The 27,279-nt window shown below is 42.6% G+C and overlaps 2 protein-coding genes across 6 annotated transcripts; one reads left to right on the forward strand and one right to left on the reverse strand.

Moving 5' to 3' along the window:
- Window positions 1-31: 31 nt before the first annotated feature.
- On the reverse strand, window positions 32-10,545 carry STARD6 (StAR related lipid transfer domain containing 6). Of its 2 annotated transcripts, XM_053407950.1 has the most exons (7): window positions 10,359-10,545; window positions 9,318-9,411; window positions 8,956-9,005; window positions 6,972-7,098; window positions 4,933-5,050; window positions 3,385-3,478; window positions 32-202 (listed from the first exon to the last, which is right to left on the reverse strand). In XM_053407950.1, exons 2-7 carry the CDS (start codon window positions 9,405-9,407, stop codon window positions 46-48), a joined length of 636 nt encoding a protein of 211 aa, XP_053263925.1. In that variant the 5' UTR covers window positions 9,408-9,411; window positions 10,359-10,545; the 3' UTR covers window positions 32-45. The 2 variants fall into 2 exon arrangements, with proteins under 2 accessions (XP_053263925.1, XP_053263926.1); XM_053407951.1 differs by lacking the exon at window positions 10,359-10,545 and having other exon boundaries at window positions 8,956-9,015; window positions 9,318-9,401.
- A 16-nt stretch (window positions 10,546-10,561) lies between these two features.
- On the forward strand, window positions 10,562-27,279 carry C11H18orf54 (chromosome 11 C18orf54 homolog). Of its 4 annotated transcripts, none has more exons than XM_053407945.1 (8): window positions 10,562-10,669; window positions 13,804-14,134; window positions 15,523-16,281; window positions 17,965-18,115; window positions 21,107-21,212; window positions 21,511-21,648; window positions 23,739-23,809; window positions 26,148-27,279. In XM_053407945.1, exons 2-8 carry the CDS (start codon window positions 13,849-13,851, stop codon window positions 26,206-26,208), a joined length of 1,572 nt encoding a protein of 523 aa, XP_053263920.1. In that variant the 5' UTR covers window positions 10,562-10,669; window positions 13,804-13,848; the 3' UTR covers window positions 26,209-27,279. The 4 variants fall into 4 exon arrangements, with proteins under 4 accessions (XP_053263920.1, XP_053263923.1, XP_053263924.1 ...); XM_053407948.1 differs by having other exon boundaries at window positions 21,517-21,648; XM_053407946.1 differs by lacking the exon at window positions 10,562-10,669 and adding an exon at window positions 10,730-10,750.

Below are 27,279 nucleotides of genomic sequence, written 5' to 3' on the forward strand. Positions count from 1 at the left end.
GTTGTGCACTGCAAAGAAACTTCCTTTCCACTCTCTGGTAGACTTTTATAAGGTGTTTCCCTTCAGTGACTTAACTCCAGCTTTGAAATCCGTGATCATGTTCATGATGCTCATTGGCATAACCGAATCTATGACAGAAGGCATTAGCTTCCCTCCTAAGTCCACCTGGACAATCGCCACAAACTTGGAGTGCTCTGGGTTGCTGAAAGAGAGGAATTGTTTTTTTATCCATTAAGAAATCGGAAATTACACACAGTTCTAGGAATCAAATATGACACTATAACCTGGCAGTAGTCAGCATTATTACTTTGTCATTGTGTTTGGCACTTATTTCTACTAACCCAAGCAAACGAGACAGTTTTTCTCTCTGAGACAATAACCTCAAAGCATTGCTTTATTAGATTTCGTATCCACGCTGCACCATAAGGTTCCAGGGAGAGTTACAACAATTAAAATATACCCTTCTAAAAACAAACAGTTCTGATTATCGGAAGGGGGGAGGGGAAAAAATTAAACTGTTAACAGTGAGAATTAAACAGTACAAACTCAGCAGGAGATGGGACCCACAGAACAGAACCAAAGAGGGAAAATTCAGCAAAAAGCTTCCCTTCGCTATACATTTAAATAATTTTTCTTTTTTGCCTTGCACCAACACCATCACCTCTGGATGATGGTCACTTCCGAGTATGTCCAGTGTAGGTAACAATGTAGGAAATTTAATGTAGGATTTCAAATGTTCAGGATTGTGTTACGTTCTCTTGCTGATATTTTGAGAGTTAATTCTACATTGTACTACTGCATTCCCATGGATTATTGTCTATTACTTTTTTGATGTAAGTTGCTTATTTTAAAGTTATGTTTTTATTATGACTTTTTCCCGTAGTGGATCAGATTATTATAGGGCATGTGATCTTTGCTGCATATTTTGTTGTTGTAAACCAAATTGTGTACATCAATAAGGAAAGGTGGTATACAAATTCAACATGGCAACCTTGAAATAATGAACCGTGAGAGTGTGTGGTTGTTTTTAGGTATGTTGCTATTTTATTCTTACTGCGTTGTTTTAAGGCTGATGCGTCTGCCGCCCTGTGCTTCTTGGGGAGGAAGGGTGGGATGTAATATTAATATATAAATTTAATGAATAAAACTAGGCAGGGGGAGAAAAGGAGTGTGTCCACAGGGGGTTCACTCAGCTCAGTGGGAAAGAAAATGGTTTGTATGCAAGAAGATCCAAGTTTCAATTCCCGGCATCTCCAGGTAAGATTGAGAATTTCCCCCTGCCCTTGGGTTGGAAAGATGACAAGGTCGCTACCAGAGTGGAATGGCAGACCAAGTTGTTGGACTATGCGGAGATGGCAAAAATGACCAGGAAAATCAGAAGCCAGGAGGATCAAAACTTCAACGAAGAAGGGGGGGAAATTATACTATATTTGAGAGACCACTGTAAACATTTGAACTCTTTAGCAGCTCATTAAATAGCTCTTGTAATGTTACAATGGAAAATTAGAGTGAATTATAGTACGCAGCTGAAAAGGTTAACTAAAGAACCCATGAAGGGGTGGAGAGAAGTCTAGAGATTCAGAAGAATCTTGGGTATTTGTTATTATTTGTGATTTTGAATGTAAACATTAATTTGTAAAATCAAATAGTTGTTTGTTATTTTATTTTATTATTATTAAAAAGAGAATTTTCCCCTGCCTTGAATTCTGGGAAGCCTCTGCCAATCAGTGTAGATGGCACTGAACTGGATGAACCAATGCTATTCTAGGCTGCATCAACAGAAGTATAGTGTCCAGATCAAGGGAAGTAATAGTACCGCTCTAGTCTGCCTTGGTCAGACCACACCTGGAATACTGTGTCCAATTCTGGGCACTATAGTTTAAGAAGGATGTTGACAAGCTGGAACGTGTGCAGAGGAGGGCAACCAAGATGATCAAGGGTCTGGAAACTAAGCCTTACGAGGAGCGCTTGAAGGAGCTGGATATGTTTAGCCTGGAAAGGAGGAGACTGAGAGGAGATATGATAGCCATCTTCAAATATCTTACATGGAAGATGGAGCAAGCTTGTTTTCTCCTGCCCGGAAGGGAAGGACTCGAACCAATGGCTTCAAGTTACAAGAAAGGAGATTCCAACTGAACATCAGGAAGAACTTTCTGGTGGTAAGAGCTGTTCAGCAGTGAAAACAGTCTCCCTTGGGAGGTTGTGGACTTTCCTTCCTTGGAGGTTTTTAAGCAGAGGTTGGATGGCCACCTGCCATGGATGTTTTAGCTGAGATTCCTGCATTGCAGGGGGTTGGCCTAGATGAAACTCGAGGTCCCTTCCAACTCTTCTATGATTCTATGCTTCTATGATTTGGTAGGGCATCTTCCTATGCTTCTGTTCATGTAACCAAACCACACTACAACTGACACAATCAAGTTATGGATGGCGGCTAACAGATTGAGGTTGAATCCTGACAAGACAGAAGTGCTGTTTTTGGGGGACAGGAGGCGGGCAGGTGTGGAGGATTCCCTGGTCCTGAATGGGGTAACACTGCCCCTGAAGGACCAGGTGCGCAGACTGGGAGTCATTTTGGACTCACAGCTGTCCATGGAGGCACAGGTCAAATCTGTGTCCAGGGCAGCTGTTTACCAGCTCCATCTGGTACGTAGGCTGAGACCCTATCTGCCTGCGGACTGTCTCGCCAGAGTGGTGCATGCTCTGGTTATCTCCCGCTTGGACTACTGCAATGCACTCTACGTGGGGCTACCTTTGAAGGTGACTCGGAAACTACAACTAATCCAGAATGCGGCAGCTAGACTGGTGACTGGGGGCGGCCGCCGAGACCATATAACACCGGTCTTGAAAGACCTACATTGGCTCCCAGTACGTTTCCGAGCACAATTGAAAGTGTTGGTGCTGACCTTTAAAGCCCTAAACGGCCTCGGTCCAGTATACCTGAAGGAGTGTCTCCACCCCCATCGTTCTGCCCGGACGCTGAGGTCCAGCGCCGAGGGCCTTCTGGCAGTTCCCTCATTGCAAGAAGCAAAGCTACAGGGAACCAGGCAGAGGGCCTTCTCGGTAGTGGCACCCGCCCTGTGGAACACCCTTCCAGCAGATGTCAAAGCGATAAACAACTACCTGACATTCAGAAGACATCTTAAGGCAGCCCTGTTCAGGGAAGTTTTTAACGTGTGATATTTTACTGTATTTTTGGTTTCTATGGAAGCCGCCCAGAGTGGCTGGGGACACCCAGCCAAATGGGCGGGGTATAAATAATAAATTATTATTATTATTATTATTATTATTATTATTATTATTATGAGCTCTTTTGCCTCCCAGCTTCGAAGTCATCATGATGATTTACCCTTTCCTGCAAATAAACAGGCTGTGAGGACCACTTACCCTGGTATGGGACAGCACGCATAGCCAGAAGGGTAGTTTGTTCCACGCACATACTTTGGAGTTGGAGGAAAGGCTGGGTGGTCCACACTTACAGCTATGGGGGAGATCAAAACGAAATTTAAAACCTGCTCCACCAGCAAGCATGGTGACCCAAACATACGTCCAAGCAATTGGCAGTAAGAATAAAAGAGCAACATACCGTGTGTGTATTAATAATAAATTTTTATTTATACCCCGCCCTTCCCAGTTCAGAAAACCGGGCTCAGGGCGACTAACAACAAATTTAAAACACTTAATTGATGCAACGAAGAACAGCATAAAATACAGTGTAAAACACGAATAACAATAAATTCAGAATTCAAAAATAAATTTAGGGGGGAAATCCATCCAATAAACATTAAATAATCACCAGGGCTAGATGGCTAAATTAGTCCTGTTTGGGCCAGCGAGGAGACCAGGGGAGAATTTGCTGTGGGATCCCAGAGCGGGTAATCTTCATAAAAGGGGAGGGAGAGGGAAGGAAGGGAAATAAAAGATCAGGCTAAATTCAAATTGAAAGCCAGGCGGAATAGCTCTGTCTTACAGGCCCTGCGGAAGGAAGTTAAATTGCATGAAAATAACATGCAAATAAGCTCTGTAAGGCAAAAATAAGTGTGTAAGGCAAAAATACTTTAAAAAGAATGTATTAGGAGAAATTCACATTAAAATGTTGGTATATTTTCATTAGGACTTTTTTTTCCCTAAGGAGCAAAATGAGGTGAGGAGTGTGAGGAACTGGACATAAGATTGGAAATATGAGAAACAGGATTTGTCCATCCCCACATCAAGAGATATGGGTATAGTTCTCTAGGAAAATAATATGGGGTTTTTAGGGGTAGGAGGATAACAGCGCTATTTGTTTTCTACGTTAGTATTTATTACAGTTCTATTCTTCCAGAGAGCTTAAGACATTTCATATGGAGGTTAGCCCACTGGCTTAAGAGCCAACTCCTAGGGACTGAGGTCTCTTTGGTTGAATGAATAAAATAAAATATTGTGATGACTAACATATAAGCTACAGGACAAGGATAACTGTGACTTTAAGGATGAATGGGAACCCTTTACAAAGTATCTGAAGACGCAACAAAGTGAACTGAACTCCTGGGCAGGTTTTGAATTCACAAACTTTTTATTGATAGCAATCAGCTAAATACTTTGAGGAGCTATACAACTTTGTAACATGCAGAAAACAGCAGTCTCAGAGAAACCAAAGACTGGAACTGAGGGAAGTTGGGGGTGGGGGGTTCTGTGGGGGGTGGGGAGGAAAAATGGGGGGGAACAAGGATGGTATGTTTTTGGATAATATGTCTTGTTTTAATTTTGAATTAAAAAAACTTTTTAAAAAATTGTGATTATGTGGGGTGGAGTTTACCTGCCCCCCCCAAATATTTTATTCAAGTTGGTACCCCTGCCCACTAGTGTATTCTATTGAGGGGAATCACCTGGTTCTAAACTGGTTATGTGTGAAATCCATTTCTTAACCCCTTCCCAGCGAGCAATATTACTTACAGTTTGTTGTCAATAAATCTCCATCATATGTCTTAACATGCAGCAAGTAGACAAAGTCCCTTGGCGTAACCAGTCCCAAGCCGTAACTGTGTGTAATACTTTGGTAAACGAAAGTGTCCTGTAGCAAATACAAAACAAATAAATAAACAAATTGTTACAGCATTGGCCCTAAACCTGCTTGGCTGCATCAGGGTAACCTGCCTACCAGAAAAACAAGTTGAAGAGTCTAGATATTGAGCTTCGTCAGCAAAATGCTAGGCTTCACCAGCAAAAAGCAACGCTGGCATTTTCAAGCATGCAAGCACTGCTGATGCTCAACTCAGAGTTCAACATAGAAACACTGCTTTTCACTGAAGGGTGAATAGAAATCCTTTCCGTAAAATGACTGAACAACTAAATAAATTATAGTGGTACCTTGGTACTCAAACAACTTGGAACCCAAACACTACAGCAAGTGTTCCAGTTTACAAACTTTTTTTGGAAGCCGAAACGTACTCCGTTTTGAGTACCACACTTCCGTTTTGAGTGTTACACTGACAATTTGAGTGTTACGCTGAGGTCTGTCTGTTTTTGCGGCTCTTTTGGTTTTTGTGACTGTGTGGAGCCCAGTTCAGCTACTGATTGACTAATTGTGTGACTACAGTACATTGATTATTGCTTTCATTTTATGGATCAACGGTCTTGTTTGATAATAAAATTCACCTTAAATTGCTGTTTTAGGGGTTGTTTTTAAAAGTCTGGAACAGATAAATCCATTTTGCATTAATTTACATGGGAAAGCGCGCCTTGGTTTTAGAATGCTTTGGTTTTGGAATGGATTAAGTTTGGGAACCAAGGTATGGAATGGATGGGGGTGTACGGAATGGATTACTGTATGGAATGGATAGGGATCGAAAACAGGTAACCAACCTCATACTATGTGTCCCCAACACTTCCTAAAGATACCCCGTTTCTGCAAACATCACAGTTCTTATCTTCCTATTCATTTCTTCCGTATTTTTTCCTGGCTTTTAAAAGTGTTGCCCCTGCCCCAATCTTTCTAAGTAGTTTCAGAACAGTTGGACGGAAGGACACTAATACATTTGAGAAAAATGGATTAAAAAAAGGAAAAAAAATATTTTGTGCAGGTGGGATGGCTTACAGTACAATCCAGCCCAAAGATGCACCAGGATGCGGGAGTTTGGATTCAGCAGATCTTGGGCTTTTCCAGCTAAGCTGGCGATACAACAGTGTAAGTCTCTCACCCAGGGCTAAACTAGCATAAATCCCCCCCAAAGGGGACCATTATGGGGAAGTGTGGGAACACAGCAGATAGAGACTTACACCTCTTCCAAACCCTTTTCAGCTCAATCACATGACCTAGCAACCCAGCGGAACTTAACCAGGAAAAAAAAATGGTTCAAGTCAAATTCCTTCAAATTCCTCTTTAACAAGAGGTAACAAATGCGAGCTTTCCATAGTTAGGAAAGCTCTGCCAGGGAAAATAATTTCCCTCCTTCCCACATGTCTGAGGACAAAGTAGTAGGCTATTGCCGTGTGTGTAGAATACTAAAATCAGAAAGGAATTGCTTTCACTAACTTTCCTGAACAGTAGCTATATTGGTATGTTATTTTTAAAGTGTATAGCTTATTTGCTATGTCTTTCAGAAGTTGGCAGGTATGGCCTTACATGCCACTAAGCATTATGGGTTGCATCCTATGAAGTCATCCTGTAAGCGCAATGACATCTGCTTGTGCAATGGGATTCCCTCTTCTCTCGCTGTGCACCCACCAATCTGCTCCAGGAGGTTGGCAGGAAACCAGGAACGTATTGAGGAAGTCCTTGCACTAAGGAGACAACTTCTTTAGATGCAACCCTAAATAATGTACAAAGATGCACCTATGAAAATCCAGAGTTTTATACAGCCGCCAAAGGCACAAGACTTGTTTGTCCCCCATTTCAGCTCTGCCAGAAAAGCCAAAGTAATGCCTAGGCTAAGGGGGGGGGGGGACACAAACACACACCAGAACTTCAAAACCGCATTAACTTATGGAATCACCTGGTCAATTGTATCTACAAGTTTGTACGACTGTACTGCTCTGTCCCACTTGTTGCGGTACTCAGCCCGGAAAATGAAGGGAAAGAGTTTAGGAGCCGGTACTTCCACTAGGGCTTCAGCACGATATCTAGGTTAGATACGGAAACAGAGGTATTTGAGAGGTGTTTGTTTTGTATCGGGAATTGAGGAGCAGTTCTACGCACGCAGAAGAATGAGGCAGTAGAGCAAAGCAGTATAATTTTAGACTGGCATGGGTGGGGAAGGAAGGAAGGCACTTGTGATAGGAATTTTATGGTCTTAGACACATGTTAAATGTTCATAAGTGTACCAACCAAACACATACATAGATCAGCACAGGAAGACCAATCTGGAACCATTTTGATTCCCAAACTGTCCCAAACTGACCAAATGTTTTCTCTGCAAGGTCAAAGGAAAATGGAAAAGCCTCCCCATTGTCTTTTCCTTCATAAAGCCTGTCTTAAGGGTATGTCTGTGTTTGAATAGGGTGTGAACGGGTGACATGGCCCAGGAACTAAGTATTTATCATTACAAAAGACTAGCTGGGCTCCCCAGGCAATCCAATCAAGTAACCTACCAGACAGGAGATAAACAACAACAGGAGAAAAACAATATTCAAATTTCTGTTTTAGACCACCTTTTCTGTGATGTAGGTGTGATGTATCTGAGGGGTGGTCTTAGGTTACACCCCTTCTGTGATGTATGTATGATGTTTCTGGGGGTGATCTTGATCTACAGGGTGGCAATTTCAAAGGTCTTTATAAGGCCTTGCATGCCATTTTTCTGGGTCCCTCCTCTCTCCTGTGGGTGAGGGGAGCACCCTGTTGCAACAGATCAATAAAGATCAAGCTTACTAGCTGCTTTGCTTCTCAATATTCTCTGGTTGGCCTCTGTTATTCTTTCCTACCAATAGGGAACCTATGTAGGGACTTTATATGGGCTCTTGGATACCCCATAAAGGAAAAGGGCAATTTTTGTTTACAACACACTGATGCATGAATGAAAAGAGAGAACATCTACGGCAGCCTTAGCTGGGACTTGTCTCCTGCCTGACACCCTGGAGAGCTGCTGCCAATCAGTGTGGACAATATTGGGCTAGGTAGACTCGTGGTCTGACTTGATACAAGGCAACTTCCTATGTTTCTGATAATTCATTCATAGAATCATAGAACTGTAGAGTTGGAAGTGACCACAAATCTAGTCCAACCCTCTGCAATGCAGGAAGGTCAACTAAATCTTACATGATTTGGAAGCTACAGCTAGTGAAGAATGCACCAGCCAGACTGTTCACAGGAGCAGGCTACAGGCAACATGCCATCTGCCTCTGTTGAGAGAGCTATACTGGTTGCAATAAGCTACCACTCCAGGTTCAAGGCTCTGGGTGTAAATTCACAAAGCCTTAAATAATCTGGGACCTCCAGATTCCTTATGCTCCATCTTGATCGCTGAGATTCCCTGAGGGTCCAGTCAGCCTTTACTAGAGACCACGCCATTAGTATGGAAGGCCCTGCCCTGTGGAACTCCCTGCCACTAGAGGTTCGGCAGGAATGATTCCTGCCTACTTTCAGAGGGTCTGTTGAAAACTGTGTCATTCAGACAGTCCTTTGGAACATGATGTTTTCCTACCCACCAACAACCAGCTTCTACTGATGCTTCTACCAACATTGCTATAATCTTGCATGTTGTATATTGCCTTGCTGTGTCTTTTATGAAAAGTGTGGCTTGTAAATGTTTAAATAAATAATGAAACAAAATTAGTTTTTTTAAAAAACAACAACAACAACACAAGCTTTCACCTTATAGCATGGTATCTTGGGATCCATGTAGCATTTAACATGGCAACTGACTGCAATGAAAAATTCAGGAATCCATGGGATGGGGGAGTGACTACTAAATCAGTTTTGAGGTCTGCAGTATGGACATGCATGGAAGGAAATACACAGGAACCAAAGCCCTGTATACTTACAGAGTTCCTGGGAAATCTGTTGAAGGTCTTGATGACACTGACATTTGTTTCTCAGGTTGACAATAAAGGAAAGGAAAAAATAATAATCAAATCCCTCTGAAATATCTGTAACTTAAAAAACAAACAGACCCCAATTTTAAAAAACCTATTGTTTTACTTCTAAATCTCTGGTTGCCTGTGAGAAATAAGAGCTGCCTGTAAATTGACCAGGCATCTTGGGATGTTTCCTTCTTCTTTTTAAAGTTGCAATTATTTATCAGCAGGCTGATAAGGAAAGAAAAACCTGCCATGGGCTAATAACAGTTTGGGGCTTAACAGCAAGAGAGATATAGCTGAAACAAGATGAACTGCATTGTTCTTACTGCACTTTTCACCACTTTCCATCCCACTGGATCATGGAGGTACGAGAAAATTTTTATGGAGAGGCCCTCTGAAAGTTTCTTATAGTCCATCTATCTGTGAAAATGGCAAAGCAAAGGACAAGTAAGTGTCGCAAGGACAGAGGATGGGGATGCAGCACGTTTTATTCATTCCACAGAGCACCTTAACAGTGTAGGGTGTGACTGCACTAGAAACATTAGGCTGTTCTATATAGAAATAAAGGGACGTGGGTGGTGCTGTAGGTTAAACCACAGAGCCTAGGACTTGCTGATCAGAAGGTCGGTGGTTCGAATCCCCGTGATGGGGTGAGCTCCCGTATCTCGGTCTCTGCTCCTGCCACCTAGCAGTTCGAAAGCACATCAAAGTGCAAGTAGATAAATAGGTACTGCTCCAGCGGGAAGGTAAACGGTGTTTCCGTGCGCTGCTCTGGTTCGCCAGAAGCGGCTTAGTCCTACTGGCCACATGACCCGGAAGCTGTACGCCAGCGCCCTCGGCCAATAAAGCGAGATGAGTGCCGCAACCCCAGAGTCGGCCACGACTGGACCTAATGGTCAGGGGTCCCTTTACCTTTTAAGCTACTGAGGGTAATGGGGCCCTTTATATGTTCAGCTGTCCTTTGTCAACAACAAATTGTCGCTGTTTTTGTGTGTGTTGAATATATGCTATATGGTAATTGATGGACCTAATAGGTATGCAGGTTTTATTTTATTTGTTTTTTATCTTATATTTTGGAAATGTACATCCAGGTGCTTTCCCCCCCTTTAATTATTTTGGGGGGCCCCAAGAGAGTGGGGCCCTAAGTTATAGCTTGTTTAGCTTTATACAGTACGTAAATCCAGCACTGCCAGTATGGTACAGCTGCATTTTCCTGCATTGATTCTCAGGGTCCCTTCTATTGAAACTATGAATCCCAGTTCCTCTTGCGCGCTAAATTCCCATCGCTTTCCCGCCTTCAAGGTGGCGGCTCGCCTCTTGGAGGCGTGTGTAGATGCTGCTGCAACAGAGCCGCACCAAGCGCTCACCTGGGTCTTGTCGCTCGCATCCCTTCCAGTCTCCTCCTTCCCGGCTGCAACTCTCGTTTCTCCTCGGTGGGGGGCGGTGTGGCTCAGCAGCATTGTGATGCCTTCGCCCGCGGGGCGTGCCGGGAGTTGTGGTTCGCAGGGGCGCTTGCTCTCCGAACGCCGGGAAGCCTCACTGGCATGCGCGGTGGCGCCCGGTCTCAGCGATGGAGCATGCGCAGTGGAGCGCCGACGGCGCCATTTTGGGAAGAGGCGGCTTTTTTTGTTGTTTCAAACGTTTTGCGGGCGGGAGGAGGAGGCGCCGACTGAAGCGGGTAAGCGGCTCTCTCCCTCGGGGCAAAGAGGGTGGGGAGTCGCCAGACACGCGTTATTGCCCGGCGGCGGTTCCACACGCGGTGAGGCGACGCGCGACGGTCCGCGGAAACACGCGTGTCGCGGGTTCAGACGTGCGCGCCCGCATCTTGCGCCCCTCGCGCGAGAACGTCCGCTTTCGACCCTCTGAGGAGGCTTGAGGGAGATTTCGGAAAGATGGATGTGGGTTCTGAATCCGTACTAGGGCTAGGCCAAAATTTAGCCGCTAGCCTACCTCACAGGGCTGTTGTGAGGGTGACATTGGGAGGAGGAGAACCACGTGCGCCATCCCGAGCTCCTTTGGGAGATAAAGGCAGCACGTATATAAATGAAATAAAATAAGCAGTTATATTGGGACAAAGTAAAAATGTAATAAATAAAATAGTTGCATGCAATAAGTAAAATAAATTATTATTATTATTTATTGATTTTACATACCACCCTATACCTGGGGGTCTCAGGGTGGTTCACAGAATAAAATCAAGATATAAAACCACAAAATACATAATAAAAATAAAAACAACAACCCAATAGCCTCTGCCCCCTTCCACAAAAAGCAACAACGCATTTTAAAAGGGCATAGGGATGTAAATCAGATCAACCAAAGGCCTGGTTAAAAAGGAACATTTTCGCCTGGCGCTTAAAGGTGTATAATGAAAATAAGGAAAATAAACAGTTATTGGAAAAAAAGTAAAAATGTAATACAGTCATACCTTGGGTTGAATGTGCTTCGGGATGAGCGCATTCGAGTTACGCTCCGCAGCAACCCAGAAGTAACGGAGTGCGTTACTTCCGGGTTTTGCCGCTTGCGCATGCACAGACACTCAAAATGACGTCACGCGCATGCGCAGAAGCAGCAAAAAGCAACGTGTGCGTGTGCAGACGTGCAGTCGCTGGTTACATTTGCTTCTAGATGCAAATGGGACTCTGGAACGGATCCTGTTCGCATCTAGAGGTACCACTGTAAATAAAATACCGTAGTTTTTGCACCGTAACACTCACTTTTTTCCTCCTAGAAAGTAAGGGGAAATGTCTGTGCGTGTTATGGAGCGAATGCCTATGGGTGGCGGGGGGAATCTGCTGCAGTCGTGAGCAGAGGATCCATGGTTCCCCTTCCTTCCCTCCTCCGTGGCTCGCTTTGAAACAGCAAAGCTGAAGAAGAGCCGCTGAGTGGGGAGGAGAGAGGGACAGAGAGCCTGCTTGCTTTAAAGGAGCAAAGCGGGAGAGGAGAGGAGCCGCTTACACGAGTGTAAGCGGCTCCTGTCCGGTTGGCTCCTTTAAAGCAAGCAGGCTCTCTGTCCTTCTCTCCTCCCCACTCAGCTCGCTAAATAGCAGCAAAGTTTTTCAGCTCACTAAGGCGGGGATGAGCGGGGAGGAGGGAGAAAAGCAGAGCCTGCTTGCTTTAAAGGAGCAAAGTGGGAGAGGAGAGGAGCCTTCTCCCCTTATACCCCTCTTCTTCATTATTAGCAGCATCCTTCTCCACACACGCCATGCGTGCTCCTTGTCCCTTGAGTGCTTTTCCTTCCCTCCCCACTTAAAACGTGGTTACAAAGCACAGATCCACATGGATCCTCAGGATTTTTGCACTGGGTCACCCCAAATTCACCATCAGATCACATAGCATGTCCATGGCTACATCTTGCACCAAAAAAATCACACACCCACTGTTGCCTGGGGCCACAGTGGTGCAAAAACGTGGTTTCAAAGCATGGATCCTCAGGATTTTTGCATTGAGCTACTCCAAACTCACTGTCAGATCACATGTCTGTGGCCACAGCATGAACCACAAAAATCATACATCCACTGTTTCGTTTAGAATATTTTTTTCCTTGTTTTCCTCTTCTAAAAACTACGTGTGTGTTATGGTCTGGTGCGTGTTATAGAGCGAAAAATACGGTAGTTATTGGAATTATGTGATAGATAAAATAAAATAAATAGTTATTGGAAAAATCTTATAAGAAGCAGCCAAGCTTCTTGTGACAGCGTTAAGGAAGACCTGATTCACAGTACAGCACACTCCATCCCATGCCTGTTTTTATTTGCGTTTTTACATACAGTTCAAAAAGAATGAGAATAAAAGGAGAAAAATTAAAACCACGGTAAACCAAGGGGACACAACAGAAAACACCTAAGGGCTTCCTTTCCTCTGCTTCTCTGACTTCTTCTCTTTTGCCTCCCTTCTGCATACAGTGGTACCTCTGTTTACGAACTTCATCCGTTCCGTGCTTTCCCATAGCAGTGGGGGGCTCAATTTACAAATGGAACACACTCAACAGGAAGCGGAATATGTTCCACTTCAAAGGCAAAGTTCACAAACCAAAACACCTATTTCCGGGTTTGCAGCGTTCTTAATCCAAGTTGTTCATAAACTAAGCTGTTCTTAAACCAAGATACCACTGTATTCCGAGTTGCTTCCAGGTAGGAGGATGGATAGGACTGCAGCCGTAAAGTGGTGAACTTTGGTTGGATTCCGGCTGCTTGTACTTACCTGGGAGCAAGTAAAACTTTGGCATAGGTGTGCCTTGGGTTTTGCTGCTGCTGCCTTAGCAGGAGGACCTACTTGAATAGCATGTCACTCACCTGGGAGGATTTGATTGGATTTGATATTTGTGTCCTGCTTCTCCAACAACAAACATTGAGTTCAGAGTGCCTGGCTCGTAAGAAACCAAAACATGCTTTCGGTGTCTGTTTGTCTCAGGAGACAATGGAGGAATTTGCCTTTGCAGGTGAGGTCAAGCTTGCAGCACCTGCTGTGTCTGTAGCAACCGATACAGGAAAGTCATGATTTGCTGCATCTGGGGCAGATGAAAGTATCCTGTTCTGCTGCTGCAGATGCACCATGGTTTTCTTCTCTCTGCGCTCGTTGGTCCTCTGGTCACTGCTGTGGATACACAACCTGGCAGTCTGTCTCCAGGCACTACGATCCTGCAAGGGATTCCCACATGGCGGGGTTAATGTTTCCCTTCATGTCACGCTTGCAGACATGCTTTGTAACATAGAGTCAGTCCGCCAACAGGCCTGGCTTCTGAATCCACGACATTTATTAATGCTCAGCATGGCTGACTCACTGGTTTTCTCACTTGCTGTCATTTTTCAGAAACATGTCTAGCTGTTCCAGGAATCCAATTTGGTGAAATGTGTAATGGCTTGCTTGATTAAAAAAGGCAGTGTCTACTCTCCGGAATCAACTGTTTCTTGTCTTCTGGCAGATTGTAGCCTTAGCAATAGTAGTTGCTCCTTGAAATCCCACAGTTCAATTCAGTACAAGGACAGGTTCTATAGGTCTGCATCTCAAGCATTGGAGGCCTATATTGAAGATTTCGATCTCAGCCTTGCGTCGCCAGAAGTAAGACCTGGAAAAATCTGCCTTATCCAGAGTACTCGTAAAGACCTAAGGTCCTCGGAGGACAGTTTCAAGCGCAAATATGGTATGTGAGTGTTTTTTCCATTTGTGTAGTATGTGTCAGGCAAAACCTTGGCCCCTGTTAAGGGTCATTGGAGAGTGGCAGATGATGTACATTTTTTATTGCTTAGTTTACATAATTTTGATCTTATTTGCATTTCCTATCTTGTGATGCTTAGGCGGCTTCCAGTGAGAGATAAGTGGCAAGTTTGTATATAGGATTAAAGTGAAATATAATACTCCACAAATGAGAAACATTGTAATAACATTAATAACTTCATAACATTGCTTAAGAAAGGGGTCATATTTCTGTTACAGCAGCTACTAGTCATTTCTTTTATACATTCATGTTAGATGATGTGAATAATGTAGCAGATGATATAACTAGTTAAGACTAACTTAAGAGTTTTGGTTTAAGCAATGGATGTATTTTTATACTGCTTTTCATACAATTATTGCCTTTTAAAGTGGCTGTCATCAGTAATAAAAGAGAGGGGCTGTCATCATTAGACTTACAAGCTAAAAAGAGAGAGACACAAAAAAGGGGGAGTGGATTGAAAAGGTAGAAGACAGTGCTCAGTTCTTCAAGGGTAGAACAAAGTGGGCATTTATATCCAGGCCAGGCCAGGTTGATTTTCCCTTGCTGGTGCTCTTGCTTGAATACCAGTTACTTGTTGGTCAGGTTGTACTTTCCCCTTGTTTCTGCAATTCAAGAGTAACATCCTTTCAGGCAAGGAGAAGGAAGCAAGCTCTCTGCAGCTGCTCCTTCTGTGGTGATGGATGGGACCAGATTGGTCTCTTGCTTGCCTTGATATTATACCAGGGAGGCAGCCTCCCAGTGCCCCTCAGCCACATCGCTGGAGGCAGAAGCCAGTGTTTTCTTCCCTTCTGCTCTACAGTCCCAGGACAGCTATCAGCTGGATTTGCATGATATTTCAGGTGGGAGAGCGGGAAGTGACAACACAGAACTTAGAATTGTAGCCAGAAAGTTTTGGGCATGTGGCTTTTAGTTAATGTTAGTGAAGAACTGATCATACAAACAGTAAACAGTTTTTTGCACATGAGTAATATGTCTGATTAAGCATTTTCATAGGAAGTGGCTGTTTTTATGAGCAAAGATACCTGCATTTTCTGCATGCACCCCTCAGAGAAGCAGGCGTTCCAACTTCCGTGAGAATTTTAATGGATGTTATGTTACTCTTGCAAGTAGATCACTCTTGTGTGCAGTTATTTGCACTATCCTGTACATGTCTTCTCATAAGCAATTCCCATAGAGTTCATTGAGCAACCTTAATATATTTCTAGTAAAATTGCACCTTTCTAAAATCTTTTAAATGTGTTTATGTTGCTGTTTTTGTTTTTTTACAGTTTTTTAATGTGACATCTCTTTCTCTCTTACTTCTTGTTTTTCAGCTTTGGAGAAATTTGAGCAGCAAGCCATATTAGGGTCAGCTGCGCCACATCTGAGGAGAAAAAATGCCTATGATGCAGATATGCTTAGTCTCACTACTGATGATCTTCTAGCATTCCCTGCAGATGGTTCTTTACCTTTTATCCATGCTGCTGCCTTAAGACCTGTGCCTCAAAGTATCAACCAGAACAGGAAGTCGTTAACAGCATCTGCTTCCTGTGCTCATCAGGCTTCATCCTTTGGCAATGAAAAAGTATCAAATTTTCCTGAAAATCCAAGTTCCCCTCCATATCAACACTCTAGCAGAAATGTGTACACACAACACAGATTTCAGAGATATGACTCTGGGCATTCTGTGAAGGACCACCTCATGGAAGAAGACAACTCAGAGTCTGTATTTCATAAGAACTATCCAAGGTGGCTTACAAGCCAGAAATCTGACCTAAGTGTTTCAGGGATAAGCAGCATTCCCAGTTTCAAGTATCCAGTCTGGCTGAAGAGTCATAATCTCTTGCCGGAGTCAAGCAATGAAAGTTCTACCTGGGCACCAGGTGGAGAGGACGGTACCACATTTTTGGAAAATAGCAGGAGACTGATGAGGAGTCAAAATGATGTGGAAAGGTCAAACCATCCTGGACGTTCTGGGCATAACGATTTGTTGGACCAACAACATGAGCATGAAGTTCAGAGGAACTGCCACTATGATATTCCAAGTGCCTATTTCACACCTCAGGGCTTAAAACACAGGCGTTCAATTACAGGTAACTCACAGGTGCACTTCATTTGGTGGTCAACAAGTTTTTGAAGCGTGTGGTGATCATGAATCCAGACTGTTTCTTACATGTTTTCATAGAGAGTAAAACAACTTTCTGCTACCTTATACCCATTGGCCTGATTCAGAAACAATACTGCCCAATCCCTAGCCATGGTTGGGTGTCAGTAGTGTAAGCTCACCTCCTCCTCCTGACTTCCATTATAATATCTGAGTTAACCACAGTTAGCATATGGTGTAGCCTGTGTTTTCACTAACCATAGTTAGCACCAAACCACAGTTTAAAACCATGATTTGAGGTGGATCTTTAAATGGTGGTTTGGAGGGTACTCAGAACTTAAAACAGCAGCTGAGATTATGATAGAAACTAATAAAACCTATGCATTATTTAAAAACTTGGGCAAACTGCATGGTTTTAGGTTGTGTTTCATAATGAAATATTGTGTAATAAATCCATTTTAATGGAATAGCAATGCTTTTTATGAATGAGTTTCTACTGTTGACTGTTTTCTTTTATTGTTGGGAGTACTTTTAATCTTATTTGATCTATAAGTTTTATCTGTAAGCTGCCCAGAGTTTGATTTTTATCACAGAAAGCATGATACAGTGTAAGTCAGTGAGAGAAACATTGCAAATTCTGACATGCCATTCTGAAATTGGAAAAGCAGCCAGTATTTTCTAATTAGCTGTGGCTAGACTCACTCACTTTGTCAATTAGATGGGTCAGTCTAATTGAAAAAGGCCTCTTAAGTATATTCATAACACCATTCCGGGTCTTGAGGTCTGTGACATTTTTGTGCCTCTGTCAAATGCATACAAGAACAGTGGCCATTCATGACAGCAGTAATTAGTATGGCTGCTGTTGCCAATGATCACTGTTCTTATCTTCTATACATTTGACCTAAGATAAGAACAGTGACCATTCATAACAGCAGTCTCACTAATTACTGATGTTATGAATGGTCATTTTCCTGATCTTGTATACATTTATCCTTTGCATAGCTGTCAAAGGCCTACTGGATTCCACTTATTTCATGGCCTTTGGTCCTGCTGTTTACATTTTCTCTCTCTTACCCAGTGTTTGTCTCTGTCTGCCAAATGAGGATAACATTTCACACACGCCTAGCCCTGCTTCCTTGTAAGCCCCATTAAAATCAATAAGACTTACTCCTGAAGAGACATAGTTATGAATTGACTGTGCCCTTACTTTAACACAGTATACTTCTTTTTATTGTAGCAGATCTTCTCATCACAAAACTGTTATAACTTTTTCCCCCCGAAATATATTTTTATTCATTTTCCAAAACAATAATACAAAAAACTGTTATAACTTTAGATACGTATGTTTATTTTGATTAACATGCAGTACAGTCATACCTTGGTTGATGAACGGAATCGGTTCCGGAAGTCCATTGGACTTCCAAAACATTCACAAATCAAGGTGCGGCTTCCGATTGGCTGATTGGCCCCCAAAACAATGCCAACAGCCGAAATGGATGTTCGGGTTCCAAAGAACACTCGCAAACCGGAAAACTCACTTCTGGGTTTGCGGCGTTTGGGAGCCAAAACGTTCGACTCACAAGGCGTTCATCAACCAAGGTACAACTGTATACACCAGATGTGAATTCAAGGTGACTTGCATTTAATTGCTATTTTCAATAAATGATTTCAGATGAGGGTACTGATCTAATACTTCAGAAGACAAGAGAGACTCAGGAGACTTCTGCTGACGAATTAACCAATGCGCTGAAAATGGATGGCAGCCCTTGTACAGTGGATGTGTTAGAAGCAGAAAGATCATGGGATAATGTTCCTATTGGTTTGTGAGTAAACAAGACATACACATAGCTTTGTTACGAAAGCATAGCAAGGATACATCAGTTTAACATTCAAGAGTATGGTTACTTCACCATCTTAGTTTGTACAGCAGACCTCCAACCGGCCTGAGCATGAGCAGTACATAGGGACAGTCTTCTGCAATGAACTCCCGGTATTTTTCAGAGGACATAATAAGTGCTGGATCAGGCTAGTGGCCCATCTAACCTGGCATCCAGTTTCCCACAGTGACTAAATGCCTACAGAAAGCCCATATTCAGACCAGCGTTAAAAGCTGATTGCCAAATGGAACCTTAAACCTGGGTTATGGTAGCCACAATGGAATGTCTAGGTGCCTTTTATACTGTGATTTTTTTTTTAAAAAAGTATTATTAATTTCATTTCTAAACCACTTTTTATTTTTAAGGGAAAAAAATCTCAAAGCTGTTTACAACACATTAAAACATAAAACAATCCAGAATAAAATAAACTGAAGCTTCAAGGAAAATATTCCAGATCCTTCTCTTAAGTAACATTTGGCTTTCCTCATATTTATTTACCTATTTATTTACCCATAGCAGAACTATTCTTGGAAGCCAGTGGGGTGCACTGGTTAGAGTGTTACACTAGGACCTGGGAGACCAGAGTTCAAATCCCCACTCGGTCATGAAGCTCGCTGGATGACCGTGAGCCACTCAAAGTCTCTTAACCTACCTCACAGGGTCGTTGTAGGGACTGAGAAGGGAGGTGAGCCATGTACTCCTTGGAGGAAAAGGTAGGATATAAATGCAATAAATAGCTCTTTTTACCTGCTTAAGCAGGCTGGAGGGCTAGCCAAATGGAGATGTCAGTTGCCAACCTGGCATTCAGAGATCTCCATGTGGTTGCAATTGGACCCACACCAGTCGCAAAATGTGCCTGGAGCCTGGGGGATTTCTAACACTGATTCAGACACTTAACTGCCTCAGACACTGGAGATAGTAAAAAGGTGTCTTGACTAGTTGCCATTGGTAGACATAACCTTCATGAATTTTTCTGTTGGTGTCGGGGTTAGTGGCAATCTTGATATCCTGTGGCAGCAAATTCCATAAATTAATGATGCAATGTGTGAAGAAGTAATGCTTCCTTTTGTTCATCCTCAGTCTTCCATCATTCAGTTTTCTCATATGACCCTGAATTCTAGTACAGTTGTACTTTGGAAGTTGAACGGAATCCGTTCCAGAAGTCCATTTGACTTCCAAAACGTTCGGAAATCAAAGCACAGCTGCTGATTGGCTGCAGGAAACTCCTGCAGCCAATCGGAAGACTCAGAAGCCTCGTTAGATGTTCAGCTTCCCCAAAAAAGTTTGAAAACCAGAACACTCACTTCCTGGTTTTGATCATTCGGGAGCCGAAACGTACCAAGGTACGACTGTACTAAAGAGGGCTGCTGAGTTATTGCTATGGGAACCCGGCTAACTGCAAGTGGCACTGCTTTCCTTTCTGCCAGCTGGCATGATGCCCATGATCTGATTCTGATGGGTTAGGATTATAGTTGACATGGTCTATATTTTCAATTACTCTTAGCCATGATTTTGAAAGTGTTAGAAGGATAGCAGCCATGTTTCTGGCTTATGCCTCTTGAGAGGGAACTGTGGTCAGGATTTTCAAGGATTGGTTTGAAATAAATGGAGAAAAGGGAAGTTGCACTTGCAGTATGCTTGAGAATTTCCAGAGAGCTGCTAATAAAGGAATAATAATAATACCTTTATTCCTTTATATACCTTTATTCCTTTATATACAATATACAATGAAATTAAACGAACCTCCCGCCCCCCCAACACTCTCTTATCGAACAACACACCACCTTGCAAGTCAATTTTGCCGAGTTATTTTTTATTCAACAGCCTAACAGCCCACGGATAGAAGCTATTTTTAGCCTGTTGGTACAGCTGATTTTACTTCTATATCTCTTGCCCGAGGGTAGAAGATTAAAGAGGTGACGGCCGAGGTGTGAGTCATCCCTGAGAATTTTTCTCACTCCCCTAAGGCAGTGATCCCTTGAGATGTCATCTAGCAGACTCAAGGGACAGCCCATGATATCATGGGCTGTATTCACCACCCTCTGTAGAGACTTTCTGTCCGTGGCTCTCAGGCCAGCATACCACACTGTGATACAATATGAGAGGACACTTTCTATTGTGGACCGGTAAAAGGAGTTCATCAGCTGTTGTTTAACATTATTCTTTCGCAAGACCCTGAGGAAATGGAGTCTTTGTTGGGCCTTTCTGAGCACCTAAGTTATGTTGATTTTCCAAGTGCGGTCCTCACTAAGCTAAACTCCCAGGAATTTAAAGGAGGAGACTCTCTCCACATAGCCCCCCCCCCCGATATACAATGGGGCAGATTCCCCTCTCTTCCTCTAGAAGTCCAACACCATCTCCTTTGTCTTACTAATATTTAGGTGCAAGTTATTCTCTAAGTATCATGTAGATACTTATTGAACCTCCCCCCTGCACGCAGTTTCATCTCCGCCTGCAATTAGGCCCATTATGGTAGTATCATCTGCAAGCTTAATAATTACTGTGGATGGATCAGATGATATGCAGTCATATGTGTACAATGAGTACAGGTAGGGACTTAGCACACATCTCTGTTTGTGTCCGATCCCTCAAAAAGTCTTTAATCCAGTCACAGATGGTAGAAGAAAGGTCCAGGATGGTATTAAAAGCCGAGCTATAATCAATAAACAACATTCTATGCTATGGAAAAGCTGTTTTGTTAAGTGTATTTTTTAAAAAAAGTCAGCCATTTAACTCCGCTTACAGAAACATCACCAAATCATAACACCCACAGAATATTAATGCTCATTGATACCAATGTTGTTATACTATCTGAGTTTCAGGGCTATTTTTGACTGAAAAAGTCTCCCAGTGGTTTGTATACAGCTATGCTAAAAGATTTTTGAGAATGAAAAATTATTTCAGACAAGACCTTAAGCTCCAGATATCTGTCTACAGGAAAACTCCAGTACCTGTGTGTTGTGAGGAGGACACCTTTCCACAAAACCCCAAAGCAGGCATTGTTAATGAATTTTTGGAAGATTGCTTAAAGAATGTCGGGCAGGTAGGTTAAAAGTGAAGCTTGAGTGAATATCATTGTTGGCATCCATCTGTCTCGAGAGACAATGGAGTGTGCTATCCAGGGGTTCTTTATCTTTAACCTATAACATATAGTACTAAAATGGAAAAACAGCCCTCCCAAGCACATTCTTAAAGAAATTTATGAAATCCTTTTAATATAGATCTGGAGCTAAGGTGGAAAATTGCCACTTAAATCACAATCCTGAACTTCACAGGGGAGGATAACTTTTTCAGCTGCTGTATTGAGTTCAATGTCCTTTGATTACAATATATTTCTTTAGTTCCAGGAGGACACATTCTCTGGAGGGAATCATCATGGCCCTGTGGAAGCTTTGAAGCTAATGCTGTTTAATCTTCAAGCAGTTCAGCACAGCTTTAACCAGAACAAAACTGCTGGACAAAAAGAGGAATTGAAGAAAGTAAGTTCTTCAATTTTGAATGAGACTCCCCTTGATGTTTAATTATTTTCTATATTTTTACCCCCTCTCTTGAAAAGACTGACTGAAAAATTGAGGCATAACTAGCTAAATTCAAAATGACCTGGAAATAAAACCACATGCGGAAATGTTTAGCGTACAAAGCCTCTTAGGCAACCGGTGATTCTGTTTTGATGGAGATGGAGAACGGTAGGGCAAAACTTGATCTGCTAAATGACTGAGAAGGATTGTAAAGCACTTGGCATGCTAAAAATGCTATATAGAATGCCATTGCATGTGAGCTTTATTTTATTTTTAGAAAAGCAGACACAAAAACCTACCATTGTGCCTATAAACATGAACCTGGGGAGTTTAAACAGTGGCCCTTGATGCTACTTGCCTGAGCCAAGCAGTTAGATAATAGAAATATTGCTATAAGTATTTGTATAAGTGCTCATCATCCTTCACATACACTATTTCATTTATTCTTGGCAACAACTGTTTAAGTAGGCCAGTATTATCATTATCTTCAGTGGCACTTTACGAAAAATAAGAATCCAAGTATCTGCCCTGAAGCGTATACAGTCTAAAATCTGATTCAGGGAAAGGTGCGGAAAGTGTAGCAGGGATAAAATGGGACAAAAAACCATGTTGTTTCAGTTGCATATTCTTAGACTTCTTTACGGAGCACAGAGATTGTGTAAAAGCAGAAAAGTTTGGATTTAATGAGAGATTTGAAGTAAGAGAGGTGGTTTGTTGTTATGGGTGGGCACTAAGGCACCAAGTGAGTTCATGGTCAAAATAAGTTTTTTTGGGGGGGGGGACAAGGGGGGCAGGCCACAAGCTGGAGTTTGAAAGCAGCAATTTCTTATCTGAAGATTGCCCAGTTCATTTTGATGAGAGAAGGTCTTCCTGCGTCTTTTAATTGGAGCACCTGTTAAAATAACTCAGGCAAAATAAATTGCTGCTTCCAAACACCAGCACTGGCTTACTTCTCAAAATCCAGCTTTTGGCACACCTCCCATTCCTTCTGTAACTGTTAATATTTGCTGCTGAATTTACAGTTAAAAATGATGTGCTATTTTGCACAATGATTTAAATACAGGTTGTTTGCCACCTTGAGCCACAGATTGTAGGAAAGGGAGAATTAAAGAACCTTGAATGAATACATAAGCCCAAGTACATGTAACCAGCTTGAAGCTGTTCCCCTCCTTTCTGTTTTGATGGTTTGTGCTGCCGCTGCCAAGGTGTGATTTGAACCAAGGACTTAATGGCTCACAGTGTTAGCAACTACCTTTCACTAACACTGCAGCATGTTTTAAGTAAAAAGATACGAAAAACCCTGTTGTATCAGGCCCATGGTTCTCCAGTTTGACATCCTGGTCTCACAGTGGCCAACCAGAAGCCTATGGGAAGCCCAAAACAACAACGGCAAGGCTGATACTGTATTTTTCTTTTAAAATTTATACCTAATTTTTCTGTGCTGTGCCAGTGATGGCATATACTTGCGGGCCCCGCTTTCTGAATACATTACATTCCCAGAAAACAGTTCGCTAGGCAAGTGTTTGCATAACAAGCTAATGCTTTACATTAATTCCTATGGGAGCATTTCTGATCCGTGGTGTCTCCGATTTGCCTCCCTCCCTGATTTCTGCCTGAAACTTCTGCAGCCAATCAGCAAAAGCCAAACAAAGATAAAACTGATATGTCTTATCTCACCTGTTCCCTGATTTGTCTGATTTCTCTTCCTCCGTCCATTGTTTCTGCCTAAAATGGCTGCCACTGACCAGCAAAACACAAGAAAGGAAGTGGACAAACTCTGGCTGTTCTCAGTTATCTGAATCAGCCATTTGTGTAACAATGTTTGGGTATAATTATTTGCATTTGGATAACGAGCATTCTGATAGAGGGAACTGTGTTCAGTATATTGCTTGGGATTCTGCTTATATTCTGATAAAACAGTTATGCTTATTTGCTTATTCATAGGAAATTTTAAACTTTTTCTCTGTACCTCCCAAGAGAGAAAGAAAGGATGTTCAGAAAGAAATGTGTCCTTGATCGATGCTGCTAAACAAACCTTGCTTCTTTTTCAGACTTTTTTAGATGAAGATGTGGAATTTAAACTGCATGATCATGATATCATCCCTGTAAAATCACTTAAGAGGTAAGCAGGCTGAGATCCCCAGACCTAAGTCTTGGTCCCAAACCCAATTACACAAATTAGTTCCAAATTAATACAATTTTGTTAAGAGGGCTCCCATGCACCATTCTTGATGAATCCTTATGATCTAATATTACTGCATGTCATATTCTTATTTATTTCTATTACGTTCCATTTTTCAAAATTATCACATAATTAGCAGCTTAATGATTTCTATTCGTGTTACTTTATTATTCAACTTCCAAAAAAAGAGCTTCGAGTGAGGAACCTTAGCTTTTTCCTTTTCATCCTGCATGTGCCACATTCAAAAGTCAGTTGTTAGTCTCTTGGCCTTATATGCCTCTCTGATGTTTTCCATTTTCCTGTGGCATTTGGGGCTATCTCCTTACTCCCACTGTTGTTGTATTCCAGCCTGGTTGGGGCGGAGCTGCAACTTCAAGGTTAAACCCTTTTCTTTCTCCGGCTCAGCTCTTTCCCATAATACTCAAGAAGTTCCAAATCAACCACAGCAGATCCCTCCCTTCCACTGGCAACGAATCAGCAAGTTCTAGACATTCCCCATTTCTTCCTCCTGCTGGGAAGGGAGCGGAAAGGCGGTGCCATTCCTCTTCCAACATTCCAAAAGCCCTCACGCTGCTTTCCTTTCGTTGCTACTATACCATTTTGCTTTTCTTTTTTTTTAAAAAAAGGGTTATATCGCAACATCTCTATGATTTCTTTCAGTCTTTTTTTTTGGGGGGGGGGTAGGCTCTAACTCCCAGTGACACCCTTCCAAACAAAGCAACCGTGCTCTCCTTCCCCCTTTACTCCTTTCAAGTCGCACTCAGTTTTACATCTTCTTTTAAATCTCAGTGTGACATCGTACATCAAACCATCCTCGCGTGTATAGCTTAAAATTCGATATTAGGAGAGGGTTGCCGAATCATAAGTGTAAAAACTTCCATAAAATATAGCAGAGAGCCCCCCTCTCCTCCATCCACCTCCAGCATAAGATAGAATCTTTTCCCAATTTCAAACCTCAGATCCATGCAGCTGATTGTTCGCAGTTATAATGTCCATTTCTTCCGATGTGCACCTATTCTTAATGCCAATTAAAACCCAGTTATAAGGAGAACCTCTGCATCCAATGGTGATTTGGGGGGTGGTTCGCATCAGGCTGTAAGTGCATAGTACCCATCGCCTTCACCTGTCCCCACGCTGAACTGTGCAGGGGCAATTGAGGTGATGACTGGTTGCCAATACCTCCTGTACCCCGAGAGGCTTATAGGGGATTTTGTAACCCTTCCATCCCCATTTTTCAGCCTATGCCTCTTTCCGATGTTGAGAGAGCCATCCCCATGGGGCGGGACAGGAACTGGAAGCCTGTTTCCATGGTTTTCTCTTCCCCACCTGCACCATCTTCACGAGGAAGGGAAATAAAGGAAAATTGGGCTTCTTCAGGCTTGAGCCTTTGTCACAGCTCTTACGAGCTGCAACAGGGCTGCCTGCTTAGAGAATTTTAAAGTTGTGAGCTGGGTCTTTTCCTTACATCCATCCATCGGCTTCCTTTTCTGGATCATGCTGTGCACTAAATATTTATTTCTGAGCCATACTGTTAAATCTGGGCTGGGTATGGTATAACGTAACAGGTTGAAAGCAAGATTATCTGAAAGTGTAGCCCACTTATATAGCCTTAACTTACTCCATTGTGGAGTAAAAGAAACACGACGTTTGGGGGCCTCAACTTAGGTCTCTCACAGCCTGCTTATAGGTTTTCTATCTGGCCACCGCCAAAAGCAGGATGCTGGGGTAGACGGATCTTTTGGGCTGATATAGCAGGGATCCTGTGCATTAAAAGAGAGCCAGCAGATCACTAAAGCCTTGGTTCAACACATCGTTAATGGGCTGATCTGATGTGCTCTGAGAAACCGAAGGAAGAACAGCCTCGGTCCTGTATGCCTGAAGGAGCGTCTCTACCCCCATCGTTCAGCCTGGACACTGAGATCCAGCACTGAAGGCCTTCTGGCGGTTCCCTCATTGCGAGAAGTGAGGTTACAGGGAACCAGACAGAGGGCCTTCTCAGTAGTGGCGCCTGCCCTGTGGAACGCCCTCCCTTCAGATGCGAAGGAAATAAGCAGCTATCTTATCTTTAAAAGACATCTGAAGGCAGCCCTGTTTAGGGAAGTTTTTAATATTTAATTCTGTATTGTTTTAACACTCGATTGGGAGCCGCCCAGAGTGGCTGGGGAAACTCAGCCAGATGGGCGGGGTATAAATAATAAATTATTATTATTATTATTATTATATAACACTACTATGCACAGAGATTGATGCCCATACATCTGTTTTCCTTTGTTTATAGGGCTTTACATCATTTATCTCGACTTAAAGGTCTGGTTGATGATCCAAGTGGCAAAGAATAACCAAAAAACAGTTATCAAGACATGAAGCATACATTGTCCTAAATCTGTGAACTGGGGGAAATTCCTAGGGCAGTCTCTTAATCAAGACCTGGACATTCATGGGATAAATACTTCTCAAACTAGAGCGTATGCCTACCACTTCAGCTCAACTGTGTTTTGATGGATGTTCTCTATTGAAAATTTTTTGACTTTTCAAAAACTTGCACAAGCACATTGAATGGGCTGGTGGCACTGAGTGGAATTTGGGGCTCCCTCTTTTTCTCCACTCCCACAGGCAACTGGCTTCATCCATGCTATACACCATACGAAGCCTTTGCAAGTCCCCTGTGTTCTGTGCAGCATGAGTTGCTTGGGGAAAGCCAACTCTAAAACCTTGCTTGAATTCTCAGGTTTCACTGTTCTCCAGCACAACAGAGACAAGGTCCAAAGGATTAAGTGTCACCCACAGGCTATCAAAGCTAACCTTGGGAACGCAGGAAATCAAGATCATCAAACGAGAACGTCGCAACAGCCTTATTGCAGAAATTGCTTTTTGTTTGTCGATTCACTGTGTTTACACAGGTGGGAGGGTGATCTTCAGAATACAAGCTGCTTTCCTTTCACTTCTAATCATGCTTGGCATCATAGGATTAAATTTCAGCATAGTAAAAAATATACCGGAGGTTTCTAGGATGGCACATTCTGGGAACCCATAATAGTCAAGCTGTGATGTCTCCCGCTTTCTGTCTGGAAGTGCTATGCTATAGGCTTGGGGAACTATGATGAAATCCAGGAGGTTTCATAGAAATGTGTATTATAGCTCTTGTTCTTGAGAATGAGGGCAGTTAAAAATGTAAGTTCTCACAAAGTATAGCCATATGAAGCAACTCAAATACCTTTAAAAGTGCCTTTTCCCACATAGGTTGGAATATTATTTGTTGCTCCAAGACTGTTGGAATATTTTTTTAAAAAATATATAAAGATTGATACTGCTGGTGCCAGACACTTCGCTATATTTTCAGCTAATGTTACCATCCCTAATCCTTAATCTTGAATAAAAAATGTTCAGCCTCTCTTTCAGTGCAACCCTAA

The sequence above is a fragment of the Podarcis raffonei genome, chromosome 11 (genome assembly GCF_027172205.1).
Source record: "Podarcis raffonei isolate rPodRaf1 chromosome 11, rPodRaf1.pri, whole genome shotgun sequence".
In the NCBI taxonomy this organism is placed as follows: Eukaryota; Metazoa; Chordata; class Lepidosauria; order Squamata; family Lacertidae; genus Podarcis; species Podarcis raffonei.

Excerpts from the sequence above, each read along its gene's own strand:
- STARD6 (XM_053407950.1), bottom strand. The coding sequence starts at position 9,407 with ATGGACTATAAGAAACTTTCAGAGGGCCTCTCCATAAAAATTTTCTCG. Across the intron at positions 5,051-6,971 it reads TTGTAGATACAATTGACCAG|GACACTTTCGTTTACCAAAG; the intron begins GTGATTCCATAA and ends TATTTGCTACAG. Across the intron at positions 3,479-4,932 it reads AGATTTATTGACAACAAACT|CTGTAAGTGTGGACCACCCA; the intron begins GTAAGTAATATT and ends TCTCCCCCATAG.
- C11H18orf54 (XM_053407945.1), top strand. The coding sequence starts at position 13,849 with ATGGCTTGCTTGATTAAAAAAGGCAGTGTCTACTCTCCGGAATCAACT. Across the intron at positions 21,649-23,738 it reads AAAAAGAGGAATTGAAGAAA|ACTTTTTTAGATGAAGATGT; the intron begins GTAAGTTCTTCA and ends CTTCTTTTTCAG. Across the intron at positions 23,810-26,147 it reads CCTGTAAAATCACTTAAGAG|GGCTTTACATCATTTATCTC; the intron begins GTAAGCAGGCTG and ends CTTTGTTTATAG.